Genomic DNA, 27,158 nt, shown 5'->3' with positions numbered 1-27,158 from the left:
TAAGTTGACCATCTATCTTGGAGAATGTTCCTTATATGCCTCAAAAAATGCATATTTTTCTTGGTTGAATGGAATGTTTTATATTTTTTTAGATTGATCTGGTCAAAGATATTTCTTAAATCTAATGTAATTTTTTTAATTATTTTCTGTCTTGATGGTTGTAAATCAGATATTGAAGTCTCCTGTACATTTTTTTGTTTGTCCCCTCAAATCAGATAGACATATGATTTATATACTTAGGGTGTGTTTGTAAAACGTACAAATATTGCAATTGATTATCTTAAAATAGCATTCTTGGTCTTTTGTCAGTGTTGGCTTAAGGCTTATTTGTTTTAACGTATTTAATTTCAGGTAGCATATGGCTCAACATAGTGTTTCCTAGGAAGTGTCCTCTCTGCTGTCTTCTGCTTTCTCATTTGCAGAAAGAAGAATATCTCTTTCCATTACTTTCAGACTATGTCTCCTGAACCCAGTGCTGAGTTTCTTCTACGTTTTCCTTTTCATCCAGTCTTAGCTGGAGAAATAACCTATTTGTGCTTTAATAATTGACAGACATGGGCTTACTATTTAATTACTGACAGATTAGGGCTTTCTATATTTTTTCTCGGGTTGCATTTTGCATTTCCTTTGGTGCTTCTGCTCTCTCTCTCTCTCTCTCTCTCTCTCTCTCTCTCTCTCTCTCTCTCTCTCTCTCTCACTCTCTCTGTCTCTGTCTCATTTTGGGCTTGGTGGTTTATTTGTAGTGGTATGCATGCATTTCTCTTTATTCAACTTTTCTTTTTTGTGGTGATGGGGGATGGAACCCAGGGCCCTCCATAGTGGCAAAGTGTGTTCCTTGCAGCTAGTACTGAGAGCTCAGCACAGGCTTATTTACAATGTGTATTTTAAGCAGCGAAGACCTTGAAGGTGAAGACCTTGAAGGTGTACTGCGGCATGTCTGCCCTCTTCATATTTCACTTCTGCTATCACAGTTTCCATCACCATAGACTGAAGAGGCTGACACAGTCTTATGGTGAGGGCTCTTTTAATACTTTTGCTTTCTAGCCTTATGCACACCAGTGTTATTGAAAGGACCCACCAACACAAGCATGGCAAAGGTATTAAATATATATTTACCTTTCCCTGTGAATTTTGTACTTTTTTTCTTTTGCCAATTAGTGAATTTTTAGAGGTTCCATTTTGTGTCCAATAGCCATCTTGTGTTTCAGTTTGATGAATGAAGGCCCAGCTAGTACTGATAAACTCTTAGTTTTTGTGTTGATAATAAATTCAGTAAATAATTAATTAATTCAATATAATATAATATAACATAATTAATGCAATATAATATATAGAATATATATTGTATATTAATATAATTTATAAGACATGTATTTGAATTCAAATAATGCAATAAATAAATAATAAATTCAATAAATTCCCTTGAGAAGTCTTTTTCTCTGTCCTTCGGCATGAGGATTGATTCAGGTGCAGGGTATTTTGTTTAACTATGCTTTAACTTGGGGGTGACATTCAGCATTCTTTTTTGGGGAGGTTGGGCCACACCTAGCATCATTCAGGATTACTCCTGTTTCTGTGCTCAGAAATCACTCCTGGCAGACTCGGGACCATATGGGATGCCAGGAATTGAACTTGGGTTGGCTGCATGCAAGGCAAACTCCCTACCCTCAGTGCTATCGCTGTGGCTCCACATTCAGTATTTTTTTGGTTCTCTTTTAGGACCATACCTGGCAGAGCTTAGGGATCCCTCCTGAGCTCTGTGCTTAGGAGTCACTCCTGACAGTGCTTAGGGGATTCTATAGGATGCCGGGATCGAACACGGGTTGTTGGCCCCATGCAAGGCCAGTGTCCTCTCCACTGTACTAACACTGACTTTCACCCAGCATTTTTGGGGCTTCCACTGGTGGTGTCCTGAGGTTGTTTTCAAAGTCTCCTCCATACACATGTGCAGACACTTATAGCCCTGTTGCTTTTGTCTGGGCTACTTTTTGTCTTAGTATTTTGAATTTATTTCTAACTCCCTCTGGACTTGCAAAGTTTTCACTGAATAACCTACTTGAAGGTCTTACTCCCTTGTATGTAGCAAGTAATTGTTCTTTCCAGATTCTCTTAGTGGTATTCAGGGCTTACTTCTGGCTCTGAGCTCAGGAGTTACTCCTGACAGGCCTGAGGGACCATGGGATGCCGGGGATTGAACTCAGTTCAGCCACATACAAGGCAGCAAATGCCCTCCCTGCCATATTATTGCTCTGATTGATACCTCATCAATTATTTATTTATTTATTGGTTTTTGGGCTACACCCAATGGCACTCTGGTGTTACTCCTGGCTCTGTGCTCAAAAATTGCTCCTGACAGGCTCAGGGATCATATGGGATGCCAGAGATCAAGCCTGGGTTCACCTGGGTTGTCTACATGCAAGGCAAATGCTCTACTGTGTGCTATCATCCTACCCCCCCCCCCCATAATTTTTAAAGCAGAGTTTAATTAGCAGGTGACATTCCTTTGCGCTGAGACAGAATAATGACTATTTGTATCCTCCATCCTGAAAGCGGATTGGCCTCAGTCCCTACCCATCATTCCAAGCTCTTTGTTTTTTGGCTTCTTGTAAGGTTTACCTCTTGCCTCTTTCAGTGATTCGATGAAGCATTAACTCTGGCCACTTGCTGCTCATGACATTCCTGTGTGGCTTATGCTTTAACTAGGGGCTTGGACCTTTTGTTCCTTGGACCCCAGCCCTCCCTTTCCCTGCCTCTGGCAATCAACAGGTCTGTTGTCTGTGTTTATTATTTGGTATTTAAAACAGAAATAAAAACAAATATCAGTGAGATCGTATGAGACACATCTTTTTTGGTCTGACTTGCTTCTGTCCTGGTGCCCTGAAGTATGTACCAGGCATGCTGTCCCAAGCAGGCAGATTGGGTTTCCTTTCACAGCTAAATCATGATTTTGTTGTCCATATCTCTTTCCCCTTTTCGTCCCTTTGCCCATTGAAGGCCACATGCAGTGGTTTCTGATTTTTTTTTGGGGGGGGGGGTCACACCTGGCGACACTTAGGGCCTACTCCTGGCTCTGCACTCAGAAATCATTCCAGGCAGTCTTGGGGAACCATATGGGTTGCCAGGGATCCAAACCAGGTCTATCCAGGGTCGGCCTCGTGCAAGGCAAATGCCTTACCATTGTACTATCTCTCTGGCCCCAGGTTTCTGATCTTGGCTCTTGTACACAGTGCTTTGATTAACCCAGTAGAACTCTTTCTCTGAGTGAGAAAGTTTATTTGCTCCAGATCTGTCCCAGGTGCTGGAATTGCTGTTTTTAATTTTTATTTTTACTTATTTTTTAAATCATTCTGTGTTGGCATTTTAGAGGAATTTCCAGGCTGTTTTCCATACATAGTGGCTGGGATCGTTTCTGTCTGTCTCTCTTTAATTTTTTGCTCCTGTCTCTCTTAACACAAGTCCACAGAGGCCTCTCTCCATCTCCTGGCCTCCGCTGGTCTTGAGTCTCATCTTTTTTTTTTTTTTTTTGGTTTTTGGGCCACACCCAGCAGTGCTCAGGGGTTACTCCTGGCTATCTGCTCAGAAATAGCTCCTGGCAGGCACGGGAGACCATATGGGACACCGGGATTCGAACCAACCACCTTTGGTCCTGGATTGGCTGCTTGCAAGGCAAACACCGCTGTGCTATCTCTCCGGGCCCTTGAGTCTCATCTTGATCATCTCCTTTCTGCCAGGCTTGAGCTTGTTCTTCACCATGTTCTGATGTGTACTTTCTCCATGATTTGCTGTACTGTCAAGCATTTTCCCCTGTGTCCAGTGATCTGTAAGCCCTTTTTTTCTTTTGAAAAGTGAATATTCCTATCCTCTGTCCACTTTTTAAATTGTTGCTTCTTTAGCTACTGATTTCTCTGTGAAAGATTTTGTTTGTTTGGGCCACACCCAGGAGTGCCTAGGAATCACTCCTGGCAACCTGGGGGGCTACCTTATGGGATGCTGGGGAGGGAATCTGGGTGGCCTGCTTTCAAGGCAAATGATGTCCCTACTGTACTATCACTCTGGTCCCTCTTTGCAAATGTTTGATGTTGAGGCATTGGCTGTTTGGGGCATTGGCTCCTTATCAGCTAATACAGTGGCCCTCAGATTTTTTAAGCAGGGGGCCAGTCTATTGTTCCTCAGACTGTTGGAGAGCCAGACTATATAGTTAAAAAAAAAAAAAACTATGAACAAATTCCTGTGCACAGTGCACATATTTATTTATTTTTGTTTGTTTTGGGGCCACACCTGGTGATACTCAAGGTTACTCCTGCCTCTGCACTCAGAAATCACTGTTGGCTTGGGGGACCATATGGAATGCCAGGGGATTGAACCATGGTCCATTCTAGGTCAGTGCATGCAAGCCAAATGCCCTACCCCTTGCGCCACAGCTCCGGCCCCTGCACATATCTTATTTTGAAGTAAAAATCAAAACAGGAAGAAATACCATATTTGAAATGAAGAACAAGCAACATTAAATCAGTAAACTTACCAATATTTCAGTGGGAATTATGGGCCTACTTTTGGCCAGCTGCCTGAGACTGAGCGGAGTAGTCGAGAGACAGTGAGAAGGAGGGGAGTGCTCACTTGGGTTGGGTGGGGCTGATTGCTCTGGAAGGAGCCTGGTTTTACTTGGCCTCTCCTCAGCCTTGCACAGCACCCAAGGACATGTTTCCGACATGTTATAGAGAGGACTAGGACATGGTGTGGAGGAAAAGAATTCTGGGTTTGAGGGGTTCCTGTGTCTCATCTGCTCCTGCTTCTAACTGCCCTGTCTTAGTCTAGTATTTTCCTGTTGGATTCCCACTACATCCCTTCCAGCCTCTTGTTTTCTGGGAGCCTCAGGCACAGGGATGACTGCCTTTTTAGGAGATGATGAATCCTGCCTGAATAGAAACTTGCAAAGGCCCTGCATGACTTTATTTCTTCAGGAGTGTGCCCCAAGGTTCTGGGGACAGGTTGACCCACCTGATGGTTGTGCAGAGCCTTGCCATGGTAGGGTTGGGGGGGGGGTTCCCTTTTTGATCATGCTAGCAGCACAGCTGTGAGGGCTGACCCTACTTTCACAGAGCTCCTGTTTTAGAGAGGAGAGCCCAGGTAATGTCTGGGGTGATTTCAGTTCTGCCTGAGGCCAGAAAGGGAAATGAAACCGAGGGTGAGGGAGAACTTGGAAATGTGGGTCACTCTGTGCTGGCCCAGGCAGGGAGAGGGCAGAAAGGAGAAAGGCAGGGTAAGAGGGAGGAAGGGAGATGTGTGTGTGTGTGTGTGTGTGTGTGTGTGTGTGTGAGAGAGAGAGAGAGAGAGAGAGAGAGAGAGAGAGAGAGAGAGACAGAGAGAGAGAGAGAGACAGAGAGAGAGAGAGAGAGAGATGGGAGAGGAGAGATAGAGAAGAGGGAGAGGAAGGAGAAAGAAAGAGAAACAAGAGGAGGGAGAAAGATAGAAGAAAAAGAGAAAAAAGAAAAAAGAGATTAAAAAGGGGGAAACACTATTTTCTTCTAGTGCTTTCAGCAAAAGGAACAAGAAGTGTGAGTGGCCAAGCCCAGTATGCCACAGTCTCCAATGTGGTTAGCAATGTGGGTCAGCAAGCTTAGAGGGACCAAGTCACACACAGGTCCCAGTCAGTACTTCCCAGCACAGAACAATGGCCTTGTATCAGAGAGAAACTATTGGTGCAGCAGGAAAGAGATGCCTTCATGGCCTACATCCAGCCATACCAATGTGAGGCCCCAGGTTTGATCCCTGGTGCTGCTCACATGCTCTAGTGTAAAATCTCAGCTTGTGGACCACTTGTGACTTCCAGGGTCTATGCTGTGGGCACACTGACCCCAGCCCACAACCCAGCATGCCTGCCATTACAGGACAGCCTCACTGGAGTGAAGGGAAGTGGGGAGACAGAAACCTTATTAGTTTGCACAGTGGCCAAGATGGCTCTGAGCACAAGGGGTCTGAGTTGGCTGCTGGCATCCATGATGAAAGCAGAGCTGTAGAGGCGGGGTTAGGGAGCCACTGAATTTGGGGGAACCATTGTGGGACTCATGGCTGGACTGGATATGGGGGTGACAGGGAGGAAGATGGAGGTATTCTGGGCAGGGGTAGACCCTTACAGAGCTGCATGACTGCAGTTTCAGAGGCAAACATTTGGGGTCTGTTTATCACTGTTGGATGATCCCAACATCTGCTAGCTGCCCATAGGAAACTGGGGTTTGGGGGAGCAGGCTGACTGGTTTTCCTGGGTAAAGGGGGGAGACAGGACCATGTGCTTTTCATGCTGGCCCAGAAAATTGCTAATATGTGTTAAATATATGTTGGAATGAGGGACCTATAAATTGATGTATTTTTTTTTTTTGCTGATATCCTGCTGTTAGATGTATAAATAACCTAGAGAAATAAATGCAGTTGCTCTTAGCCAAGGCTCAGGCCAAAGTTTTTAGCCACTTTCCAGCACCCAAGACTTTGAGTCTTTTGTTACATGACCCCTTGCCCAACTGTCTTCCGAGGAGGACCCTAATGCGGCCCTCTAACGACTGAGCCATCTGCGTCAGCAAGGCCCTTGTATGTTTAAGACCTTTGTATGTGTAAGGCTTTTTTTATGTAAAAGACGCTTGTACATGTAAGACCTTGGGCTCATTGCTGGCATAAGGCCTTTGTAAGTGTAAGACCCTGGTTTCAATGTTTGGCATCACTTTAAAAACTAAAGCAAAAGAAAACCACCAAACCATTTTGAGTTTTGACGGGGGAAGCCATGCTGTTAACTATCCTAGCTGTCTTGACTTAGTTTCTTTCGCCTCCTGAGGCTGTTTTTGTGAGGTGTGGTGGGAGTGGTGGATGGGAGGTGAGAAATTCGCTTGGGGGGGCTGCTCCTAACCTGGGAGCTGATAGTCTTCTACTTCAGGAGTTAGCTGGTCCCAGTGTTTGAGTCAGTCTTGAACTAACTGGGGAGTGTGGACTCTCGTCACTTCCCCTTCTGTCTCAGTCTGCGGTGTTGCCTTGCTGATACGTAAGGAACATCTTGTATATCCTGGGCACTGGACTGCCAAGTCACTGCTGTGTGTGTGTGTGCGTGCATGCGCGTGTATGTGTGTGTGTGAGAGAGAGAGAGAGAGAGAGAAAGAGAGAGAGAGAGAGAGACCATGTGACCCTGCAGAGAGAAAAGTGGGTGCTGCCTGAATTGTGGTGGAAGGAGAGATAGACCCCCTTGAAGAAGAGGCTGTTGGGGATACTCATCTGGCAATAACCTCAAATGATCAAATCAGCTTTTGCTCATGGAGAAACTGGAAAGGTGGTGTTGTGTGGCCCCATCTCACACTGTCCCTTCCTTCTGTGTGACAGGAAATTTAGGCTCCTGACCAAGTGGGTTGGCTGCAGATGGAGGAGAAGGAAACCACCAGCTTTCCATTCCTGTAAAGGCTTGGCCTGTCTCTTGGATACTTCTACCCTGAAGGAGCCTGGTTGGGATATGAAACTAAGAGCCAGAGTCCCAGATGTGGCCCTATGGAGCAACTTGATTGGGGTCCTAGGGGTCTTTTTTTGTTTGTTTTGTTTTGTTTTTGCCACACCCGTTTGACACTCAGGGGTTACTCCTGGCTATGCGCTCAGAAATAGCTCCTGGGTTGGGGGGACCATATAGGACTCCAGGGGATCGAACCGAGGTCCATCCTACGCTAGCGCTTGAAAGGCAGACACCTTGCCTCTATCACCACCTTCCCGGCCCCTGGGTCCTAGGGGTCTTTAAATGGCACCCCCTTGATTCTTTGAGCTCCGTCTCATGGTAATGGTGTGTAGAGTGAGGTTGCCATGAGTGTCAGAGTTCAAACCCTGCTGAGGTTCTGCATCCCCACATCAAGTTGAGTTTTTCTTATTCCTGTGTATGTGTGTGTGTGTGTGTGTGTGTGTGTGTGTGTTTTATGTGTTTGTGTGTGTTTGTGTTGGGAACGATTTGGGCCACACTGGGCAGTGCTCAGGACTTAATCCTGCCTTTGTGTTCAGGGATCCCTCTTAGTGCAGGTGGCACCACTATGCAGTGCTGGGGATCAAACCCAGGTTAACAACATGCAAGGGCAAAACAGGCAGGTACCTTGCCTATTGGACTATCACTCCACATCTTATTCTGAAGCCATGACTCAATGCACATGAATTAACTTCATTAATTTCTTTGGAATAGATTTCGATGTCCGATTCAGCTGCCTGAGGTACACAGACACCTGTACAGACACACACTAGGAGCAGTGTCCTAGGTTCCTTAGCTCCCTGCTGGCTGGCTCTGTGTTGCCAGCTTCCAGTTCTTGCTTCCTCTATCCTCCCAGCTACAGCTGTGCTTTGTCTTGGGCCCTCCTGTCCTTGTCCTTCTGTCTATCTGAACCTATTGGCTGTGGGCAAGCTCCTAAGTTCTCCACCCACCTGATCCTGATGTTTCCTTCCTGATGGCGGCCATCCTGGTAGGTGGTGGTGGTGATGGTGGGATGATTATCTCACTGGGATTTGGGTTCACATGTTCCTAATAGGGAGATGTGGAGTCTCGCAGCCTGGCCAAACAACAGCCTGAAGGACACAGTCATAACCTGGTTAAGTCCCAGCTCTAACACCCCACACACTTTTTTTTTTTAATTTTTAACATAGTTGACCCTGGTATATATTTTTCCAGATAAGTGAGAGAAAAGTTGTTGAGAAAAAAATAAAGAAAAATAAAAAAAGGAAAAGAAGAAAGTTTAAAAAAAGAAAAAGTACAGTAGCAAAGACATTTGTGAAGATTATTGTATCTCCAATGAAGTATTTAATACAATGGTGGAAAATTTAGTAAACATTTGTTAGTTGTCCATTCTGTTAAATTGGTATGTGCTATCTAACAAATAAAGTTGTCCAGAAATTCAAAGCACTATTACTAATACTGTAGGAATGTGTACTCAGCTTCCAGGCCGCCTGGAAGAAGGAAGATATAGGACAAGTGTGCCTGTACTTGCACCAAAAAGCCCTGGTGATATTGGCCCCCAAACTGGCATATATAAAGTGTGGTCAGATTGGTGTTCCCTAAGGGAATCGTAGAGGGGTAATGAGGCAGGGTCATTAGGAAAACGGAGATTCTGGATGATGGGGGCAGCTGGTATGGCTTCGGCAGGGTGGGGGCTTGGTCTATTCTCTCCTCCCAAGATGCACAGCTTTCTGCTGTGTAGGTCAATGTACCCATGCTCTTTCACAGCTCACTTGACATCTCATTGGAGAAAAGAGTCTTGAACATGGTGAATGTGTTTTCACTTTGTAGTTCTGTATACTACTTGTGTATTCAATCCTGTCCAATGGTAAACTCACAAATGGAGCCATTTACTTGAGAGGAGTGACCAAGCATTGGAGGGTACTGTAAGGATGTAGGAATTTGGAATCTTTGGGCCTAGAATCTGGTCTTCTGGGCAAATTACTGAAACTTGAGGCTGTATTGCTCTTTGCACTTGAACTATTTATTTTTTATTTTATTTTATTTTTATTTTATTTATTTATTTTTATTTTTTCAACAAATTTAGTTTATTTATTTATTTATATATTTTTCAACAAATATATTTTGGGGGGAGGATGTTGCAACTCATGGTGGTCCTGGGGAGTCACTCCCAGCAGTGAAGGGGGATCATGTGGTACTGCAAATTTAACCCAGGAAAACAGTTGCTCTAGCCCTTGAGTTATCTTTCTGACTCACAGCAGCTAGTTCCTCAGACTCCCTTGTGACAATATTGCAGCAGGGATAATGCAGTAAGAGACAGATGGCAGATGCAGTGACCTTCATAGGGTATTGTCTCACCTTGGAATTGTTCTCAGTAGGCCAAGCTAGTAAAATGATAATTGTTTTTACATCAGCTCTGTGAACTGACTGTTACTGTTTAGTATTTAATAATTTAAATAAGGATGCTGGGTGGGATATTTCTGCAAAGTTATTCTTCCGTTTTTGAGTTAGTATCATGTGCAGAGAAAACTTGAAATAAATGGAAATGTCCTATTCTAATAATCCTCATCAGAATTTTACCTGGTGTGTTTTGTTTGTCTTATATCTGAGCTGGTACTCAGGGCTTCTCTACTCCTTTCTCAGTGGTTGAGGTTTGCTTTTGGTGGTTCTGGGGGGTATAGGAAACCCTGTAGTGTTGGGGAACATGCTGGGGTCTCCCCCATTCAGCAAAGCAGGTGCTGAATCTAGCATTCTCTTTAAACAATAATTTGTTTATCTTTATTTTGTTTTGGAGCCACACTTGGTGACACTCAGGTTACTCCTAGTTTTGCACTCAGGAATCTCTCCTCGCTTTGCTTGGGGGTCATATGGGATGCTGGGGTTTGAACCTGGGTTGAGTGCATGCAGATAAGTATCTGCTGTGTTTTTTCTACACGGCTTGCATGTGGGTTCAAGTCCCAGCCTGCACAAGAAAAAAGTCAGAGACACAAATCTAGAACTGGAGTGCCCTTTGTTAGAGCCTAGGCACGTGCAATTTGCATTGGCTCTTCTGCTTTCCTTTCTACGTTCTCTCTCTCTCCCCCCCTCTGTCTCTCTGTCTCTGTCTGTTTTTTTCTCTCATCGTTTTTCAGATCTGAGGGATAGGACAATGGATAGAATACCTGCCTTGTATGAGTTCCCCAAGTTCCACCCGAATAAGCTGAGCCCTGCTGAGTGGGGCTCACTACTCGTCCCCAAATACTGCCTATTTTTTCTCATAACCCTCTAAAGTAGGATTTCAGTAAAAACTGGATATAGACTTGGGATTTAATTTGAACTGGATGCAGAAAGCTGACACATGCCTCCTCTTGTTTGCTTTTCTTTTACCAGGTGGCTGAACCCCCTATTTAAAATCGGCCACCAGCGGAGACTTGAAGAAGATGACATGTACTCAGTGCTTCCCGAAGATCGTTCCAAGCACCTGGGGGACGAGTTGCAAGGGTAAGTAGCTGCCATGAGGAGAGGTCGAGTAGGGAGAAGATGTGGGGGCCTTTGCTCTTCTCCCCAGGGTCCGTAGACCTTCAGCATAGCCTACTCTGCCTCATAAGTCTTTGGAAGCCAAGGGAGTCAGCTGAGCCCAAGTTCTCAGTTAGTTCCACTCTGCCTACCTTCTTGGGGTGCTAACTTGTGTCTGGAAGCTGTACCTTGTTCCCATTCCTCAGGGGCTACCTGATATGGCTTTCAGGAGTCCCTGAAGAGGCTCTTACCACCATAAGCCCCCCCATAAGTCTTCCCCTCCCAGATCCCACTATCTGTTCCACTCATGAATGTTATTTCTTATTCCAGGTACTGGGATAAAGAAGTTTGGCAAGCAGAGAAGGAAGGTCGAAAGGCATCTTTGACGAGGGCAATCATCAAGTGTTACTGGAAATCCTATCTCATTTTGGGACTCTTTACTTTAATTGAGGTAACCACTTTTATTTGGGCTACCCTAGGCTTCAGTATGTGGGGGCAAGGTAGTGGTTGTTGTTGGTGCAAGTTCCATTTAAGGCCTACAAGTGGAGTGGGACTATTTCTTTCTAGAATCGGTAGATGTTTCTTGATGGGCATAAGGGAGGGTGGCTGCCTAGAATGGGGTGGAGGAATCAAACTTTTTTTTTTAATTTTTTAAAATTTTATTTAAACACCTTGATTACATACATGATCGTGTTTGGGTTTCACTCATGTAAAGAACGCCACCCATCACCAGTGCAACATTCCCATCACCCATGTCCCAAGTCTCCCTCCTCCCCACCCGACCCCCGCCTGTACTCTAAACAGGCTCTCCATTTCCCTCATACATTCTCATTATTAGGACAGTTCACAATGTAGTTATTTCTCTAACTAAACTCATCACTCTTTGTGGTGAGCTTCCTGAGGTGAGCTGGAACTTCCAGCTCTTTTCTCTTTTGTGTCTGAAAATTATTATTGCAAGAATGTCTTTCATTTTTCTTAAAACCCATAGATGAGTGAGACCATTCTGCTTTTATCTCTCTCTCTCTGACTTATTTCACTCAGCATTATAGGGAATCAAACTTTTTATCAGTCAAGGTCTTGTGCTTGGTAGGGAACAGTGAGGGAACAGTGATACAGGAAGGCCATTTATGCAGGCAATGGCCCTTGGTCTTTATCATTAAGATCCAGGAAGGACCCTTGGGCAGACGCAGTGGGCATCTGAGTGGACAGATGGAGCTCTGATTGGGCAAACACAGCTTCGAGTGGGCGGACACAGCTCTGATTGGCCACACAGAGCTCTGACTGAGTGGACTTTGCTCTGATTGGACGGACATAGCTTTGATTGGGTGGACATAGTTCTAATTGGGTGGATGCAGTCTTGATTGGAGGACTCAGCCCTCACTGGGTAGACCCAGCTCTGATGCCTCCAGGAATAGGGCTCTGTGGTTTGGAGGAAGCCAGTTTGGCCCAGAGCCCAGAATAACATTACATCTTGTACAGGTGCTCAGGCAATAATTCTCTGGGGCAGCCCAGCTTAGTGGCTGGTTGTTGGCAGCTGTTGATCCGCCCCTGCCAGGGCCCAAGGATGCAGGCCCGGGGCTCCTGGGGCCCGGGGACTCTTGAGACCTAGAGCCAGTGCCTCATCACTTGTCATTCTGTATTTGTCTTGTACTCATTATTCAGGACAATGTACAGCTGCCCTGAAGGCTGAGGTCAGATTTGGGAACTTTGCACCAGGTCTGGGCAGTTGTGGTTGGAATGTGAGCACACAGCCAATTCAGAATCCCCTGAAGCCACATCATGGCAGACATGTATTATTATGTTTTTTGGCCACACTCGGAGTGCTTAGGGGTTACTCCTGGCTCTAAGCTTAGGGGTCATTCCTGGCAGTGCCCAGGGGACCATATGGGATGCCATGGATCAAACCCAGGCCGACCACTTGCAGGGAAAATGCCCTACCTTTTGTGCTATGCTCTGGCCCTGGACCCTGCATTCTTCTATGTCCCTCCACACTTTTTATTTGGGAACCGTACCTGGCAGTATTTTCTCTGGGTTCACTCCTGTGGTGCCGGGGATTAAACTGGGGCCCGTGTTCAGAGTTCATATTTGTACTCTGTGGACTTGCTTAAGATGCCCTCATTGGAGGTGGATATAGTGGATGTGGCTAAGCTGGAGTCTGGGGGCCTGGTTTGAGCCCCCAGTGAATAAGATGTGACTTCTCTGCCCTTTGCCTGAGTCCTGAAGGAATGTGTTGTCTTGGTAAAGGTGGACTCAATATGCCTGAAGTCTGAGGATGACAGGTGGGGCAGGACCAACCCATGTTGGTGTGTGTGTGTGTGTGTGTGTGTGTGTGTGTGTAACCCATGTGATGTGGCCATGCTGGGCACTTCCTGCTGTGCTCAAACCTGCATCTTGGCTGTTTGTGGTCTAACAGTGGCTGGTGACTTAGGTACCGAGGTGGCCACAGAGACCAGTGTCTGAGTCTCTTTCTGACTCAAGATACTAGCTGCCAGACCAGGCCTTCCGTGGTCGAGTCTCACACATGCTTTGCCTAGAATGACTCTGGCCTCAGGCCTATGTGCTTGGACACACACATGGTAACTGGCAGAGCACTTGGTTTTAGGAGGATGCCTATTGAGAACCAGAGGTCAGTCCTGAGCAAAGAGTCAGGACTGGAAGCAGGGAGCCAGGAATAATCCGTGAGCACAGAGCCTGTTGTAAGTCCTGAGCACTACTAGGAGTCGTCAAAGAAGTACCCGCAAAGAACAAGAACAAATCTCATGAATAGGGGAGGTGCTTACTGCTGAATCTCAGCCCTGCAACAGCCATGGGACACCCCTCACCCCCCGCCCTGGCCAGCATCTCTGGGCAAGTAGAGACCTGCCCCATCCCCACTGTGGGTGGGGCGGTCCCCTTTCCCATAGGAGCTACCCAGAATCTGGGGATGCTGGAAACTTGCTGAGTGCTCAACTCCAATTAATACTGGGCTGTGGGCCACTGGCTTCATTCCATCTAGTCCATGCTTGTCCCTCCCAGACACAACCCAGTTCCTCCAATCCCCCCTGGTGCTGTGAATTTCCAGCTCGAAAGCTTCACCCAGGCCTGGCCTGGCTAAGCCTAGCCTCTGCCTGCTGCTGTTCTGCTGCTACCTGGGCCCTGTCCACATTCTGTCCACTCACATGCTGCTCTGGGGACATTGGACAGTTCTCATGCTCTGGCCACCAGCGGAATTCAAAAGGGTGACAGGCAGAGCTCAAAGATGGCTCAGCTGCAAAAACTAGCCTGGCCAGCAAATGTGAGGGCCTATGTGGCTTGATGTTCACGAATCACTTGGCTCTGTGTTCAGGGCCTCCTCCAGGCTCTATGTTCTGCTCTTCTCCTTTCCAGCACTCAAGGGAGTATATGAGGTGCCAGGGATTCAACCTTGGTTTGACTGCATGCAGAGCAAGCACCTTACTCCTATATTCTCTAGCCCTGTTTTCTTTTATTAAAACTTTTGGGGGAAGGGTTTTTCAAACCTGGTGATGCTCCTGGCTCTATGCTTAGGAATCACTTACGGATTCATCTCCTGGATGAATCATCTTCGGGAAGATGCTGGGGGACCATATAGGATGTGGGGACCATATCGTATGCAAGGCAAGATTCCTCCTCACTGTGCCATAACTCTACCTCTGGCCTTATGTCTTTATTTTGGAATCCAGCTGATGAATAGGGATTCCCCCCAACTCCTCACTCCCTCCAGCCTCTAATTTTCCCCTCCCTCTGACCTGACTTGTGCTGGGCCTTTGCCCGAAGTCCTCTCTTCCAAGTGCACCCTTCCCTCCTCCTCCTGTACCAGGAGACCAAGTGGTACATCTGGTGGCTCTGACACTCAGGGTCACGACCAGGGCCTATGCCTATGAGAAGGTGGAGGAAGCTTCTAGAAAAGTAAAGAGGGTGCCCACAGGGCAGCCTGCATAGTTTGCTCTGGTGCATGGCCTTTGGGGAGGAATAATCTCCCCAGGAAGGACGACCCCTCAAACTAGGCCCATGGGAACAGTTGTCAAAGTGGGTGACTGCCAGGGGGAAGTCATGCACCTTGAAACCCCACTTAACCCTGAGTGCAGAGCCAGGAGGAATTCCTGAGTGCCTCCAGGGAAACCAAAAAGATGAAACCAAAAAGAAAGAAAATTGGAGTAAAATCAGCGTGTTAAGATGCTCAGCACCTCAACACACGAGGCAATCAGAAACAACCAATTCCAGAGAAGGTGCAGCCTGCCCCCTTCTCAAACCACCCTGGCTCCTTAGATGAAAAAGGACACCTTGCTGTAGGCCTGATTGCCTCTCTTTGAGTGCTTGGCAAGAAAGACAGAGCTGGGCTTCATTGAGAGACGATCGAACTGCAGAGGCAGGACATGATGCTCTCATACACTTGCTTCCTAGGCATTCTTCTCTGTTGCTTTTCCCTTGTGCCTAATTCTGGGGCTCAATGGTCAGGCCACACAGATCTAAACTCATCTTACGTAGCACTGTTTCCTAAAGGGGAACCCCCACCATCATCCTCAGGAAGGGATGTTGGCACTATTGAGGTGGGGCAGGTAATAAGCTTTGGGTACATTTGGGGGGATTTTCTCCTTATTGACTTTAAGAAGTCAGATTTCCAGGGGGTTGCTGAGTGATTGTTTTTCTGTTTCCCATCAACTTAAGTGTGGGAACCTGAGCTTCAGGGCACGATTCCTACATGCACAGTTGTGGTTGTTCTGAGCTGGGAAAATATTCTGTAGGGGGCATATTTCCAAGTGATTTTAAAGGGCTGGAGTTGGAACTCAAAGGCACATAACACATACCTGGCTTTGCTCCCTGCCACCTATTAGCTTCTGAGCACACAGTCCTAGTGGCTCTTGAGCACTGCATCTGTAGCCCCTACAGTTACAAAATAATAATAATTTTCTTTTATGTGAATGAGAGGTGTTAGCCACAAGCAGTGGAATCTGGGGGCTATTCCTGGAGGTACTGGGGGACCATGTGGTAGTGGGATGGGGCCGAAGAGAAAGCATGGAGGCAGGGCATTTGCCTTGCATGCAGAAGGACGGTGGTTTGAATCCTGGCATCCCATATGGTCCCCTGAGACTGCCAGGAGCGATTTCTGAGTGTAGAGACAGGAGTAACCCCTGAGTGCTACCGGATGTGACTCCCCCAAAATAAAATAAAATAAAATAAAATAAAATAGCTCTAATATGCAGTCAGAGGCCTGCCAGGTCAATGGCTTAAAATATATATGTAAGAATGCGCCGAAGAGATTGCATGAAGGTAAGGCATTTGCCTTGCATGCAAAAGGACAGTGGTTCGAATCCTAGCATCCCATATGGTCCCCCGAGCCTGCCAGGAGCAATTTCTGAGTGTAGAGCCAGGAGTAACCCCTGAGCGCTGCCAGGTGTGACCCAAAAACCAAAAAAGAAAAAATATATATTTATATATGTGTAAGAATATATGAGTATATAATATATATTTAGTGGCTTTATATATAACTATATGAATATATAGTATGTTATGTATATTATATTCAGTATATATTAAACTATTATCTCTCTGCCCTAAGATTATTTTGCTTTGTTTTGTTTTCTTTTTTGTCTGTTTTTGGGCCACCCCGGTGATGCTCAGGAGTTACTTCTGGCTATGCTCTCAGCAATCACTTCTGGCTTGGGGGGCCATATGGGACACTGGGGGTTGAACCAGGTCTGTCCTGGATATGAATGTGCAAGGCAAACGCCCTACCACTGTGCTGTCACTCTGCCCCAGCCTAAAATTATGTTGTCCTAAACCTGTTTTCTAAAAATTTTATTATGGGGGTACCAGAGCAATAGCACAGCAGGTAGAGCATTTGCCTTGCACCCAGCCTAACTGGGTTCGATCCTTGGCTTCCCATATGGTTCCCCAATGAGTTGGGAGTGGTTCCTCAGTGCAGAGCCAGGAGTAACCCTAAGCAATGCCAAGTGTGGCCCATAAAACAAAGAAAAAAATAAAAAAAATAGTTTTTGTTTTTTTTTTTTTGTTATGGGGCTTAAGCAACAGTATAGCAGGGAGGTCATTTATTTGCCTTGCTTATAGCCAACCTTGTTTCAATCTTGTATGGTTCCCTGAGCACTACCAGGAGTAATTCCTGAGAGCAAAGCCAGAAATAATCTCTGAGCATCCCTGGGTATAGCCCCAAAACTAAAAAAAAAAAATTTTTTTTTTAATTTTACTATTACTTTTCCTTGCTGCCTTCAAAGCATTTAAAATGTTTCACTTTTTTCCACCTCTTTCTGCTTTCTGCTAGCCTCTCTCTCTCTCTCTCTCCCTCCCCCTCCCTCTCTCCCTCTCTCCCTCTCTCCCTCTCTCTCTCTCCCTCTCTCCCTCTCTCCCTCTCTCCCTCTCTCTCTCCCTCTCTCTCTCTCTCTCTCTCTCTCTCTCTCTCTCTCTCTCTCTCTCACACACACACACACACACACACACACACACACACACGCCAAGTGGAATCTGCTAGCTGTGAGCTCTCATGTGCTCACCTGGGCACCCTTCAGTGGGGCTCCCACATCTCTAGCTGTGTCCATGGGGACTGCAGGTGTTGTAGGTGGTGCTCACTCATTCTTGGCTATGTTGGGCCAGCAGTGGCATATCTGGGTTGTCACGTCCAGAGTTGTGGAGGTTCCCCCCCCCCCCAAAGCAGAGTCCAAGGGTTGTACTCAATTCATGTGTGTGGCCCAGGGGAAGGGACTCTTGTGCTTGTAAGCAGGTACTGTTTATACTGCACCATCTCCTGCCTCTACAACCATTTCTAATGGTTCTTTTGTGTTATATATTTACCAACTCTGGGATAGGTATTTAGGTGTTTAGATACCTTTGCTTTATTTTATTCTGAATTTTTTAGAATTGCCTTTAATTTGGGGAGGGTGTTGGGCCACACCCAGCTGCACTCAGGGATTACTCCAGACTTTGCATGCCAAATTCACTCCTGGCAGGTTTGGGGGACCATATGGATGCAAGGGATAAAATCCAGGTCAGCCAGGTGCAAGTCAAATGCTCTACTTGCTGTGCTATTGCTCTGTCCCTTGCCTTTACAATATTTATGATATAATATGCATAATGTCTTTATGGGTTCTTCCTTCTCTATTTCCTCTCCTTCCAGAGTTTTAAATTTATTTAATTTTATTTTCTTTAGGTGTGTTGGTTTGGGTCACATTCGGTAGTGCTTAAGACTTACTTCAGGCTCTGTGCCTCTGTGATCAAGCATCACTCCAGGGGGCCCTTTATAGTGCTGGGTTCAAACTGAAGTCAACTGCATGAATAGTGAATGCCTAACTTCCACATTTTCTCTCTAGATTTTTGAAAGTAATTTGCAAAGTAAATTAGGTTGCTGCTGCTTTTTTTTTTTTTTTTTTTTTGTGCTTAAGGTCTTTTCAGGATTTTTATTTTATCCTACTGGGCAGAACCTGGGCCCAAGTTTCATCATTTATTTCATTTAGTATCATTTTTAATTGAATCACCTCCTTCCCACATCACCTGGAAATCTGTACTTTTTCACGACCAAGAGACATGGTCTCTCTGAATGCCCCCAGGTGAGTGACATTAACTGGTAGTCTTATTTCCCTGAACATCCTGCCCACTGGTTCCAGCCACACTGTAGCAGACTTCGAAATCTCATAAACATCCCCATGCCATTCTGTTATGTTTATGGAAACAGCATCTCTTCTCACTCACTATTATTGCCTATTGACTGTTTCCATCTCTGTTGCAGAGAGCTGCGGTGAACCCAGACATGCGCCTGGTTGTCTTTTCTAAAACCTGGCTGCCCCTCCAGCAGAAAGCTCACCTCTTTCTGCATCTGTGTTCCCCGCAAACATATTTTCTTGGTCTCCTTGCATGGATCTCATGCTGCTGTTTTCTCTTTCTCTCATGAATTAGGTCTCACCATGAAGTTGGGTAAGAAGCATTTTAGGGGGCCAGAAAGATAGCATGGAAGTAAGGCATTTGCCTTGCATGCAGAAGGATGGTACTTTGAATCCCAGCATCCCATATGGTTCCCCCGAGCCTGCCAGGAGTAATTTGTGAGCATAGAACCAGGAGTAACCCCTCAGCACTGCCGGGTATGACCCAAAAACCAAAAAAAAAAAAAAAGAAAGAAAAGTAAAGAAGCATTTTAAGCATGCTGTGAAATATGGGGTGGGTATTGTGTCCAGTGTCCAGCATGGTCTTTTCATGTTTCATATGTATTAAGGTATCCCAGGAGACCTAGAGGAGGGACTCAAATGTGTAGGATTCTAGGACGGTGTAACTTTCCAAGGACTTCACTAATAAATGAGGCATTAGGGCTGGAGAGAGTATAGAGGTTAAGACACTTGCCTTGCATGTTCTCTTATTTATTTATTTATTTATTTATTTTTGGTTTTTGGGCCACATCTGGTGACGCTTGGGTTACTCCTGGCTATGCACTCAGAAATCACTTGTGGCTTGAGAGACCTTATGGAACGCAGTGGGGTGGGGTGGGTGTCGAACCGTGGTCCTTCTTAGGTTAGTGCATGCAAGAAACACCCTACCACTTGCACCACCACTCCAGCCCCACCTTGCATGTTCTTGACCCGTTTGCTCCCTAGCACCATAAAGGATTCCCCTGCTCACAAGTATCAGTAGTAAGCCTTGAGCACAGAGCCAAAACCAGATACCAGCTGGTAGATAGAGCAAAATAGAATGGAGGCAGGCCACTCCCACCTGGGCATCTGGAAGTTTTGCTGAGACTGTGCTTGGCCCCTCAGTTGAGCAAACAGGCACATGAATGAGTGAAATGTTAGTCCACGGTCACTAGGCTTATGAGTACAAAGCAGGTGGCTGTGAGTCCCAGAGGCAAGCTCAGAGACCAACCTCATGTAGGAACTTAGGAAAGGCAGAGAGACCCCTGGGCTTCTGGGGGGTTGGGAAGAGTGCAGGCAGTGGCCCAGGACTGACTGAACCCACCTTCTCAGCCATTGTTCCTGAAAACTCAGAAAATTGAGTTTTCACTCCTGTAGACTTTCAGTGGCCTTTGGACCACTGAAATCCCAATGAATGCCCTTCCCACCTCTTGGATGAATGATGGAGTGCCAAGGAGAGGGGTGACTGGGTTTGGTGTCCCAGAACCTTGAGATGCTTCCTCTGCTCTAAGTCAACTCACTCTTCAGATGTTGACCTTCCCTGACCTCGAGGAAGACTAGGCCACACCACGGTTGGTTGTGAAAGGGATTGTTGTTTTGTTTTTTTTTGTTTGTTTGTTTGTTTTGTTTTTTGGGCCACACCTGGCGGTGCTCAGGGGTTACTCCTGGCTGTCTGCTCAGAAATAGCTCCTGGCAGGCACGGGGGACCATATGGGACACCGGGATTCGAACCAATCACCTTTGATCCTGGATTGGCTGCTTGCAAGGCAAACGCCGCTGTGCTATCTCTCCGGGCCCAGGGATTGGTTCTGTGCTGACCTGGTGGCTCCCCTGTAGACACTCTGGGCAGAACCCAAACCTGCCACCATTGTTGAAGTTGGACTCAGGATTCACTTCTACCATTCTCAATTGCCTTCCCAGGACTAATCCCCGTGCACTGGGCATTTGAGAAGAGCCCATAGGGGAAAATGGGGCCTGTGTGTTTGCTTCTGGGAACACCTCAGGCTACTTATGTGGAGGGTTTGCTTTTCTTGAATTTTGAGGGAGAAGCTTCCTGGCAAAGGGGATCCTGAGGAAGGGAGTTGTCTATGGGGTGCAGTGACCATGACGTGTGGGTCTGTGCAGCCTTCCCTTTCTTCTCAGATTGTTTTCCTCAGAGGGATCAGAGTTCTTTCCTGCTGCCATCCTCAGTGTAAAGGATACTAATTTTGCCAAGACTAAGCGGCTGTTAATATTTCTTCAAACCTAGTGACAGCAGTGACTGTGGTGAATGGGGAAGTGCTGATGGCCTTAATTTTTAACCTGTCACTGCATTTTTGGGTCCTGCCCTTTGGTGGGGAAAATCTTATGATGTGGCCCCCAGTCCCTGTTTCTTTTTTTCTTCTCCTGAAAAAGGTGGACTTTGGGATCCTTGTGAAACAGGGCAGGACAAGAGGCTTCTCACCTCTGATCTGATCACTCCTGCTGCTTTTCTGGGTACTCGAGGCTACAGGCAGTGGCCTGAGCATTTTTCCTTTAAATGAGCTGTTTTAGCTTCTTTTGAACAGGGCAGGTACAGGTGGGCTGAGCTGCCCTGTATAAGCAAATATCTCACCCTTCTGGTCCACCTTTTTTATTTTTTATTTTTATGTTTTGGTGGGGACTGCATACCTGGCTATGGTCAGGGCTTCTAGCTCTGCACTATGGATCGCTCTGGTGGATCATATACTGGGCTGGGAATCAGACCCATGTTGCAAGTGCCCTACCCACTGTACTATCTCTCTGGCCCCCAGGTTACTTTTTGTTTTGTTTTTGTTTTGTTTTGGGCCACACCTGGTGATGCTCAGGAATCACTCTTGGTGTTGCTGGGGGGGGGGGGGACTACCATATGGGATGCCGGGGATCAAATCATAGTCTACTACAAGCAAGGCAAGCACCTTAACATTATCTCTCTCTCCAACCTTGATCTCTTATTTTTGAAAAATTCTTTCATCTTGGGCCAAGACTGCTCTGGTTTTCTGCCCACTGTTTTCCCTAAGCATGATTGTGGCATGTCCTAAAAAGTTTGATCTTTGAACTTCTCGTAGGGGTCATTGTAGATGATATTCTTTGAAAGGAGACACGGTGTCTGTTTCCGTTACATGAACTGTGAATGGGCCACCTCAGAAAGCCTTTTAAATGTGCTCATAATAAAAGCAAAATCTTGCATTTAGGAAAATAGGTGTGGACTGACACTCTTGCTTCTTAGCTTGAATATTTTTAGGTTTTGGTTTGGGGGCTCCCCTCACCTGTTAGTGCTCAGGGTTTTACTCCAGGCTTGTGGTTCACTCCCAACAGTTCTCAGGGGACCATGTGCAGTGCTAGGGAGTGAATGTATGCAAGACAAGGAGACTTCCATACTCCCCTGTCTCTCTGGCCTTTCACTTCTATTTCTTTCTTTCTTTCTTTTTTTTTTGTTTTTTTTTTTTTTTTGAGCCACACCCATTTGATGCTCAGGGGTTACTCCTGGCTAAGCGCTCAGAAATTGCCCCTGGCTTGGGGGGGACTATATGGGACGCCGGGGGATCGAACTGCGGTCCTTCCTTGGCTAGTGCTTGCAAGGCAGACACCTTACCTCTAGTGCCACCTCGCTGGCCCTATATTTCTTATGAAGGTTTTATATTTCTCTCTCCCAATTTTCTTGCAGGAAGGCACCAAAGTGGTCCAGCCCCTATTTCTGGGGAAAATCATTAATTACTTTGAAAACTACAACCCTGATGACACCGCAGCACTGCACGAAGCTTATGCCTATGCCACGGTGCTTACAGCCTGCACACTGGTGCTCGCCATCCTTCACCATCTGTATTTCTACCACGTCCAGTGTGCCGGCATGAGGCTGCGGGTTGCCATGTGCCATATGATCTACCGGAAGGTAAGTAGCATTTGCCATGAAAGCACATCAGCCTTTCCCCAACTATCTGAATGACACAGGTGGTGTCTTTTTGGGGGAGATGTTAGGGCCACATCCTGTGTTACTCAGGGGTTACTCCTGACTCTGTACTTAGGCATTAATCCTGGCAGACTCTGGGAACCATATGGGATACCTAGGATCAAACCATTGGCCATGTGCAAGGCAAACATGAAACTTGCCAGAAATAGAAGTACCTAGAATCTTGAGTTGGAAGTTGGCTTTTTGCATCCAGCTGTGTTTGGGGTATTGGTTGATAGTCGAAGCAAATTTGTTGGTGTCTAATGTGAGTCTCCTCAGACCTGCCTTGGGCTCCCAAGCTGTTCTTTGATATATGATGGGAAAAGCACCTCTTTAGAGTCTTCCTGCTTACATCTCTTATTGCAATCAGTGAATGTTTTGTTGTTGATTAAACTCTTCATTTATGGTAGCAGTTCTCAAGCTTATTTGGCTAAGTGCCCTCTTTATGTTGGGGTGGGGGCATGCTAACAACTCTCAGTGGCCCCCAAATAACTTTTAAGCAAATGGAAAGCTCCTCCTCTCCCTTTCTCTGCATTTGCTTCTGTGACACTAATACATGCCCCTATTTTGGAAAGACGAATTTATATCAAAGTTGTATTTAAAAAATAACCCTTTAAAATTTTTTTTTTTTTGGTGTTGGGGCTACCAAAACAATTTTTGGAAACACTAATTTATATCAAAGTTATATTTAGAAAAGAACCTTTAAAATATTTTTTTATTTGGAGGCCACATCCAGGGACACTGGAGTTTACTCCTGGCTCTGCACTCAGAAATCGCTCTTGGCAGGCTCAGGGGACCATACGGGGTGCTGGAGATCAAACCCGGGTTGGTCCTAGGTTGGCTGTGTGCAAAGCAGATGCCCTACCCATTGCTCTGGCCCCATAAAAATGAACTTTTAGCAATTGAATCTATACAAGTAAATCCAGGAAAAATGGATTGGATAAAGGGGATAGCCACCTTTTTAAGACAAGCGGTTAAGTCACACACGATGTATTTGCTTAATGAAAGAAAACTGTAAACGGGATCCCTGCCAACTGGCTGTGACTAGTATTGTTGAAATAAAAGGAAGTTGTTGCAGTTTGAGTATAAAACTTTGAATTTTACTTTTCTTTCTTGGTGGTGATTTTAAAGGTAATACTGAGCAGACTTTAGGGTTTTTAGGTCAGATGTTGTTTCACTTCGTAACCCTTTGTGTGCATTGTAGGAGTTTTACTAAGACATGATTTGATATGCTTATGTTTTTATATTAAGAAGTGTTACGGGGAGCCAGAGTGATAGCACAGTGGGCAGTGGGTAGGGCATTTGCCTTGCACTCAGCCAACACAGTTTTGATCCCCAGCATCCCATATGGTCCCCAAAACCCATCAGGAGTGATTCCTGAGCTTAGAGACAGGAGTAATCCCTGAGTGCTGCCAGATGTGGTCCCCCAAACACCACAAACAAAAAAGTATTATAGGGGCCCAAAAAAAAAGTGGGAGATGGCAGTTAACATCATCAGATTGAGTAATGATTTCCCAGTGTATGTGCATATGAGCATTTCACCTGCATCCCGGCTATAGTTTCAACTAACCAAACTCTCCAGGTCAGAGCAGTAGTACAGTGGGCTGGGCGATGGCCTTGCAAGTGGTCAACTCAGGTTCAATCCCTGACACTCCATAGAGTTTCCTGCACTCTCCAGGAGTAACCCCTGAGCATAGAGTCAGAAGCCCTAAGAACCTTTGACCTGTGTGCCCTCCTCCCCCAAATTCTGATCGGCAGAGAAAGCGAATAATTTAAATGGAAGTCTTGGTGCTTTTCTTCTGTTGTTGCTTAGCTAGAGTTCACACTTCTTGGGTTTCTCTGCCAAGTGTGAGGTTGTCTTCTGGACCCCATCTTGGAGTAAAGTCTTAGTCATCTTGAGAGTGAGAATCTCCAGGGTCTTGACCTCATTGTCTTGCTGAAGCCACAAGAAGTCTAGCTTCCTCTTCTGTACTATGGAAATGGAAACAGTGCTCATGATATCATTGTCAGACATCCACATGGCCTTAGTCCTGCCATCATCATGGTCCTCATCACTTTCACTGCCATTAGCATCTATGTCACTGCCTTCATCATCGGTACCATCACTATCATCCCGTGACCACCATGATTATCACCACCAACCATCAATTACCATTCCCACCACCAAAACATGTCCATGATCATGAGTCACCATCACTACCTTTGCCATCATTCTCAACTGCTTTCATTAAATCCCCATCACCACCACCGCCATTACTGTCCCCACCATTCCTGTTCCCACCATTACCTCCAGATTCACCAAGATCTCACCATCATCATCACTCCACTCATCACTGTAATCTCTGTTATTCTGTTCCACACCATTGATTTTTTCACTACTGAGGTTATCCTAGAAATGAACTAGGTATATTTTTTGGAAAGGACAAAAGGATGCTGAGCTCTTATGGTTAAAGGGTAGACTTCAGCTGCTGGCTGCTGGTCAGTGGTGAATTCTTAACTCCTATATGCAGCCTCCAAAGGGCCGTGCTGAGTTGTGTTGTATTGCTGTCCACCTGTTTTTCTTTTTCTTCTTGCTCACCGCTTTGGGAAATCCCATCTGTCCTGGCCCATTTGCTTACCTGAACGTAAACATCTCCCAGAGGTATTAATTTGCCGGCTTGATTAGCTTAAAAGAATTGCGCCTTCACCAACTCTTGAATTGCTGGGGTTGAAGCAGGGGCGTAACCTGCAATTCCAGAAATGTGGGAAACTCTCATTTTCTCCTGCTCTTGTCTGTGTCATGGCCCCGGCAGAGGGGAGAAACCAGACCCCCTTTCTCTGGTGGGTTGGTGGCAGTGGTGGGGCCTCCCCAGCTCAGCCTTCTGAACGCTGCTGTTTATGTTCAGGCCTCCTTCTTAATCCCCTGGTCCTGGGAGAAAATGAAGTTGGTGGAGACGGCCTGGCTGCTAGGCTTGCAGTCACGGTTTGTCATGGCGAGTGACCTCATGGGATGCAGCAGAGATTACAAACTCTTCGTTTGTTTTTCTTGGCATGGCTTTGGTGAAATCATTCATATGCTTTTTAGGGGGTGGGGATGGGGGAGGTTCTCCAGATGGGTGTCTAGGATGCTCAGGAACTCCACTGGATGATCTCAGTCAACCGGCTTTGTGGTTCTGTGTGAGACCCAAGGAGGCAGTTGTACCCCACTAGGATCATTGTGGGGCATTGAACCTGGGGCTTGGCACATACTAAGCATTCATCCTAACTGCTGTGCTATCTTTCCCCAGCCCTTCAATCATTGTTCTTTGTTAGTTTGATGACTGGGCCATTCCTGGCAGTGCTCAGGGCTTATTTCTAGCTCTGAGCTTAGGGATCATTCCTGGCAGTGCTCAGAGGACCAGATGCAGTGCCAGGGCAAGCACCTTAATCCTGTACTAGCTGTTGGCCCCTTGTTTGAACTAGAGGATTCCCCCTTTCTGTGCTTTTGACCAAACCCAGAATTGGGAGAACAGGTAAAGTTTTATGGGTCAGGGCAGGGATACTGTGCAGTTTAGGGTCCAGAAGATGTCCAGAGCAGATAGCCAGGTTGGAGGTCGGGAACTCAGGTCCAAGGCCACTGAACAGCTCTGACTCCAGCCACTGGTTCTCTGCTTTGCCAGCCAGACCCCCAATCTCAGGCATGAGTATTAGAGGCGTCTAGACCTGGACAGGCAGAGGGTGTCTCTGGGCATGTTTGTGGTCACTATTGCCAGCTGCATTCCAGCTGTCAGCTGGGCCTTTTCCACGACTAGCCTTGGGCCTTGCTTGTTGTGAGTTTGTTGTTTTTATTTTCCCAAGTAAAGCAAAAAATTTTTATTGAAAGAAATATACCTAGAGATATGTATATGTGTGGGAGAAAGACAGACACACAGATTTGTTTAAAAAGCGTTTATTATTTCTGCATAAGAAGAGCTTTTGGGAGATGTTATGTAATTCCTCCAAAATGTCTTGGCCTGAGTCTCTGCAGTATTAATCCAAGTTAATCTGCTCATTGTCTGTCACGGGAAAAAGCTTTTGATTATCTTCATGGACTCTTGATTTTTTCATCATTATAATTATCTTTTGCTCTTTGGGCCACAGGTGGCAAAGCCCAGGGCTTACTCCTGGCTCTGAGAATAGGGGGATCATTTCTGGTGGTACTCAGGGACTATATGGGATGCCTGGGCTTGAACCTGGGACATCTTTATGTAAGGCAAATGCCCTCCCTGCTTCACTATTGCTCTGGTTCTAGGACCTTTCATATTCTTAGCATCACTTTTACATTCTCCTGTAGCTTTCCCTACTTTTCTGGCTCCATCTACCCTTCTTTAGTGAGCAAGCTCAGGCAGGGTTTGCATTCATCTCCAAGGGATGTGGCCCTTCTACTTTGGGCTACTACCTCAAGGCCATTTTTGATGGGTGAGGCCGGTGTGTAAAACAGCGCCCCCTGGTGGAATTTGTCAATGCGCACTGAGGATTTTTAAATTTTATATATATATATATATATATATATATATATATATATATATATATATATATATATATATATATAAATTCTGTGTCACACATATATATTTAAATAATATTTTTATTTAAGCACCATGATTACAGGCATGATTGTAAGTGAGGATGTTTCTAA

General features: G+C 45.9%; 1 protein-coding gene across 1 annotated transcript in view; it reads left to right on the top strand.

Annotated features, from left to right (window-relative positions):
* The window catches only part of ABCC4 (ATP binding cassette subfamily C member 4), a 216,663-nt gene that overhangs the window by 27,595 nt on the left and 161,910 nt on the right, over window positions 1-27,158 (top strand). Inside the window, exons 2-4 of the mRNA XM_049778722.1 lie at window positions 10,826-10,936; window positions 11,282-11,402; window positions 22,241-22,465. Of these exons, the coding sequence (XP_049634679.1) occupies window positions 10,826-10,936; window positions 11,282-11,402; window positions 22,241-22,465 (457 nt within the window). The remainder of the gene's footprint in view (window positions 1-10,825; window positions 10,937-11,281; window positions 11,403-22,240; window positions 22,466-27,158) is intronic.

This window comes from Suncus etruscus, chromosome 8 (genome assembly GCF_024139225.1).
Source record: "Suncus etruscus isolate mSunEtr1 chromosome 8, mSunEtr1.pri.cur, whole genome shotgun sequence".
Taxonomy (NCBI): domain Eukaryota; kingdom Metazoa; phylum Chordata; class Mammalia; order Eulipotyphla; family Soricidae; genus Suncus; species Suncus etruscus.
The sequence above is the reverse complement of the archived record's forward strand: the minus strand, read 5'-3'. Positions and strand labels throughout refer to the sequence as shown.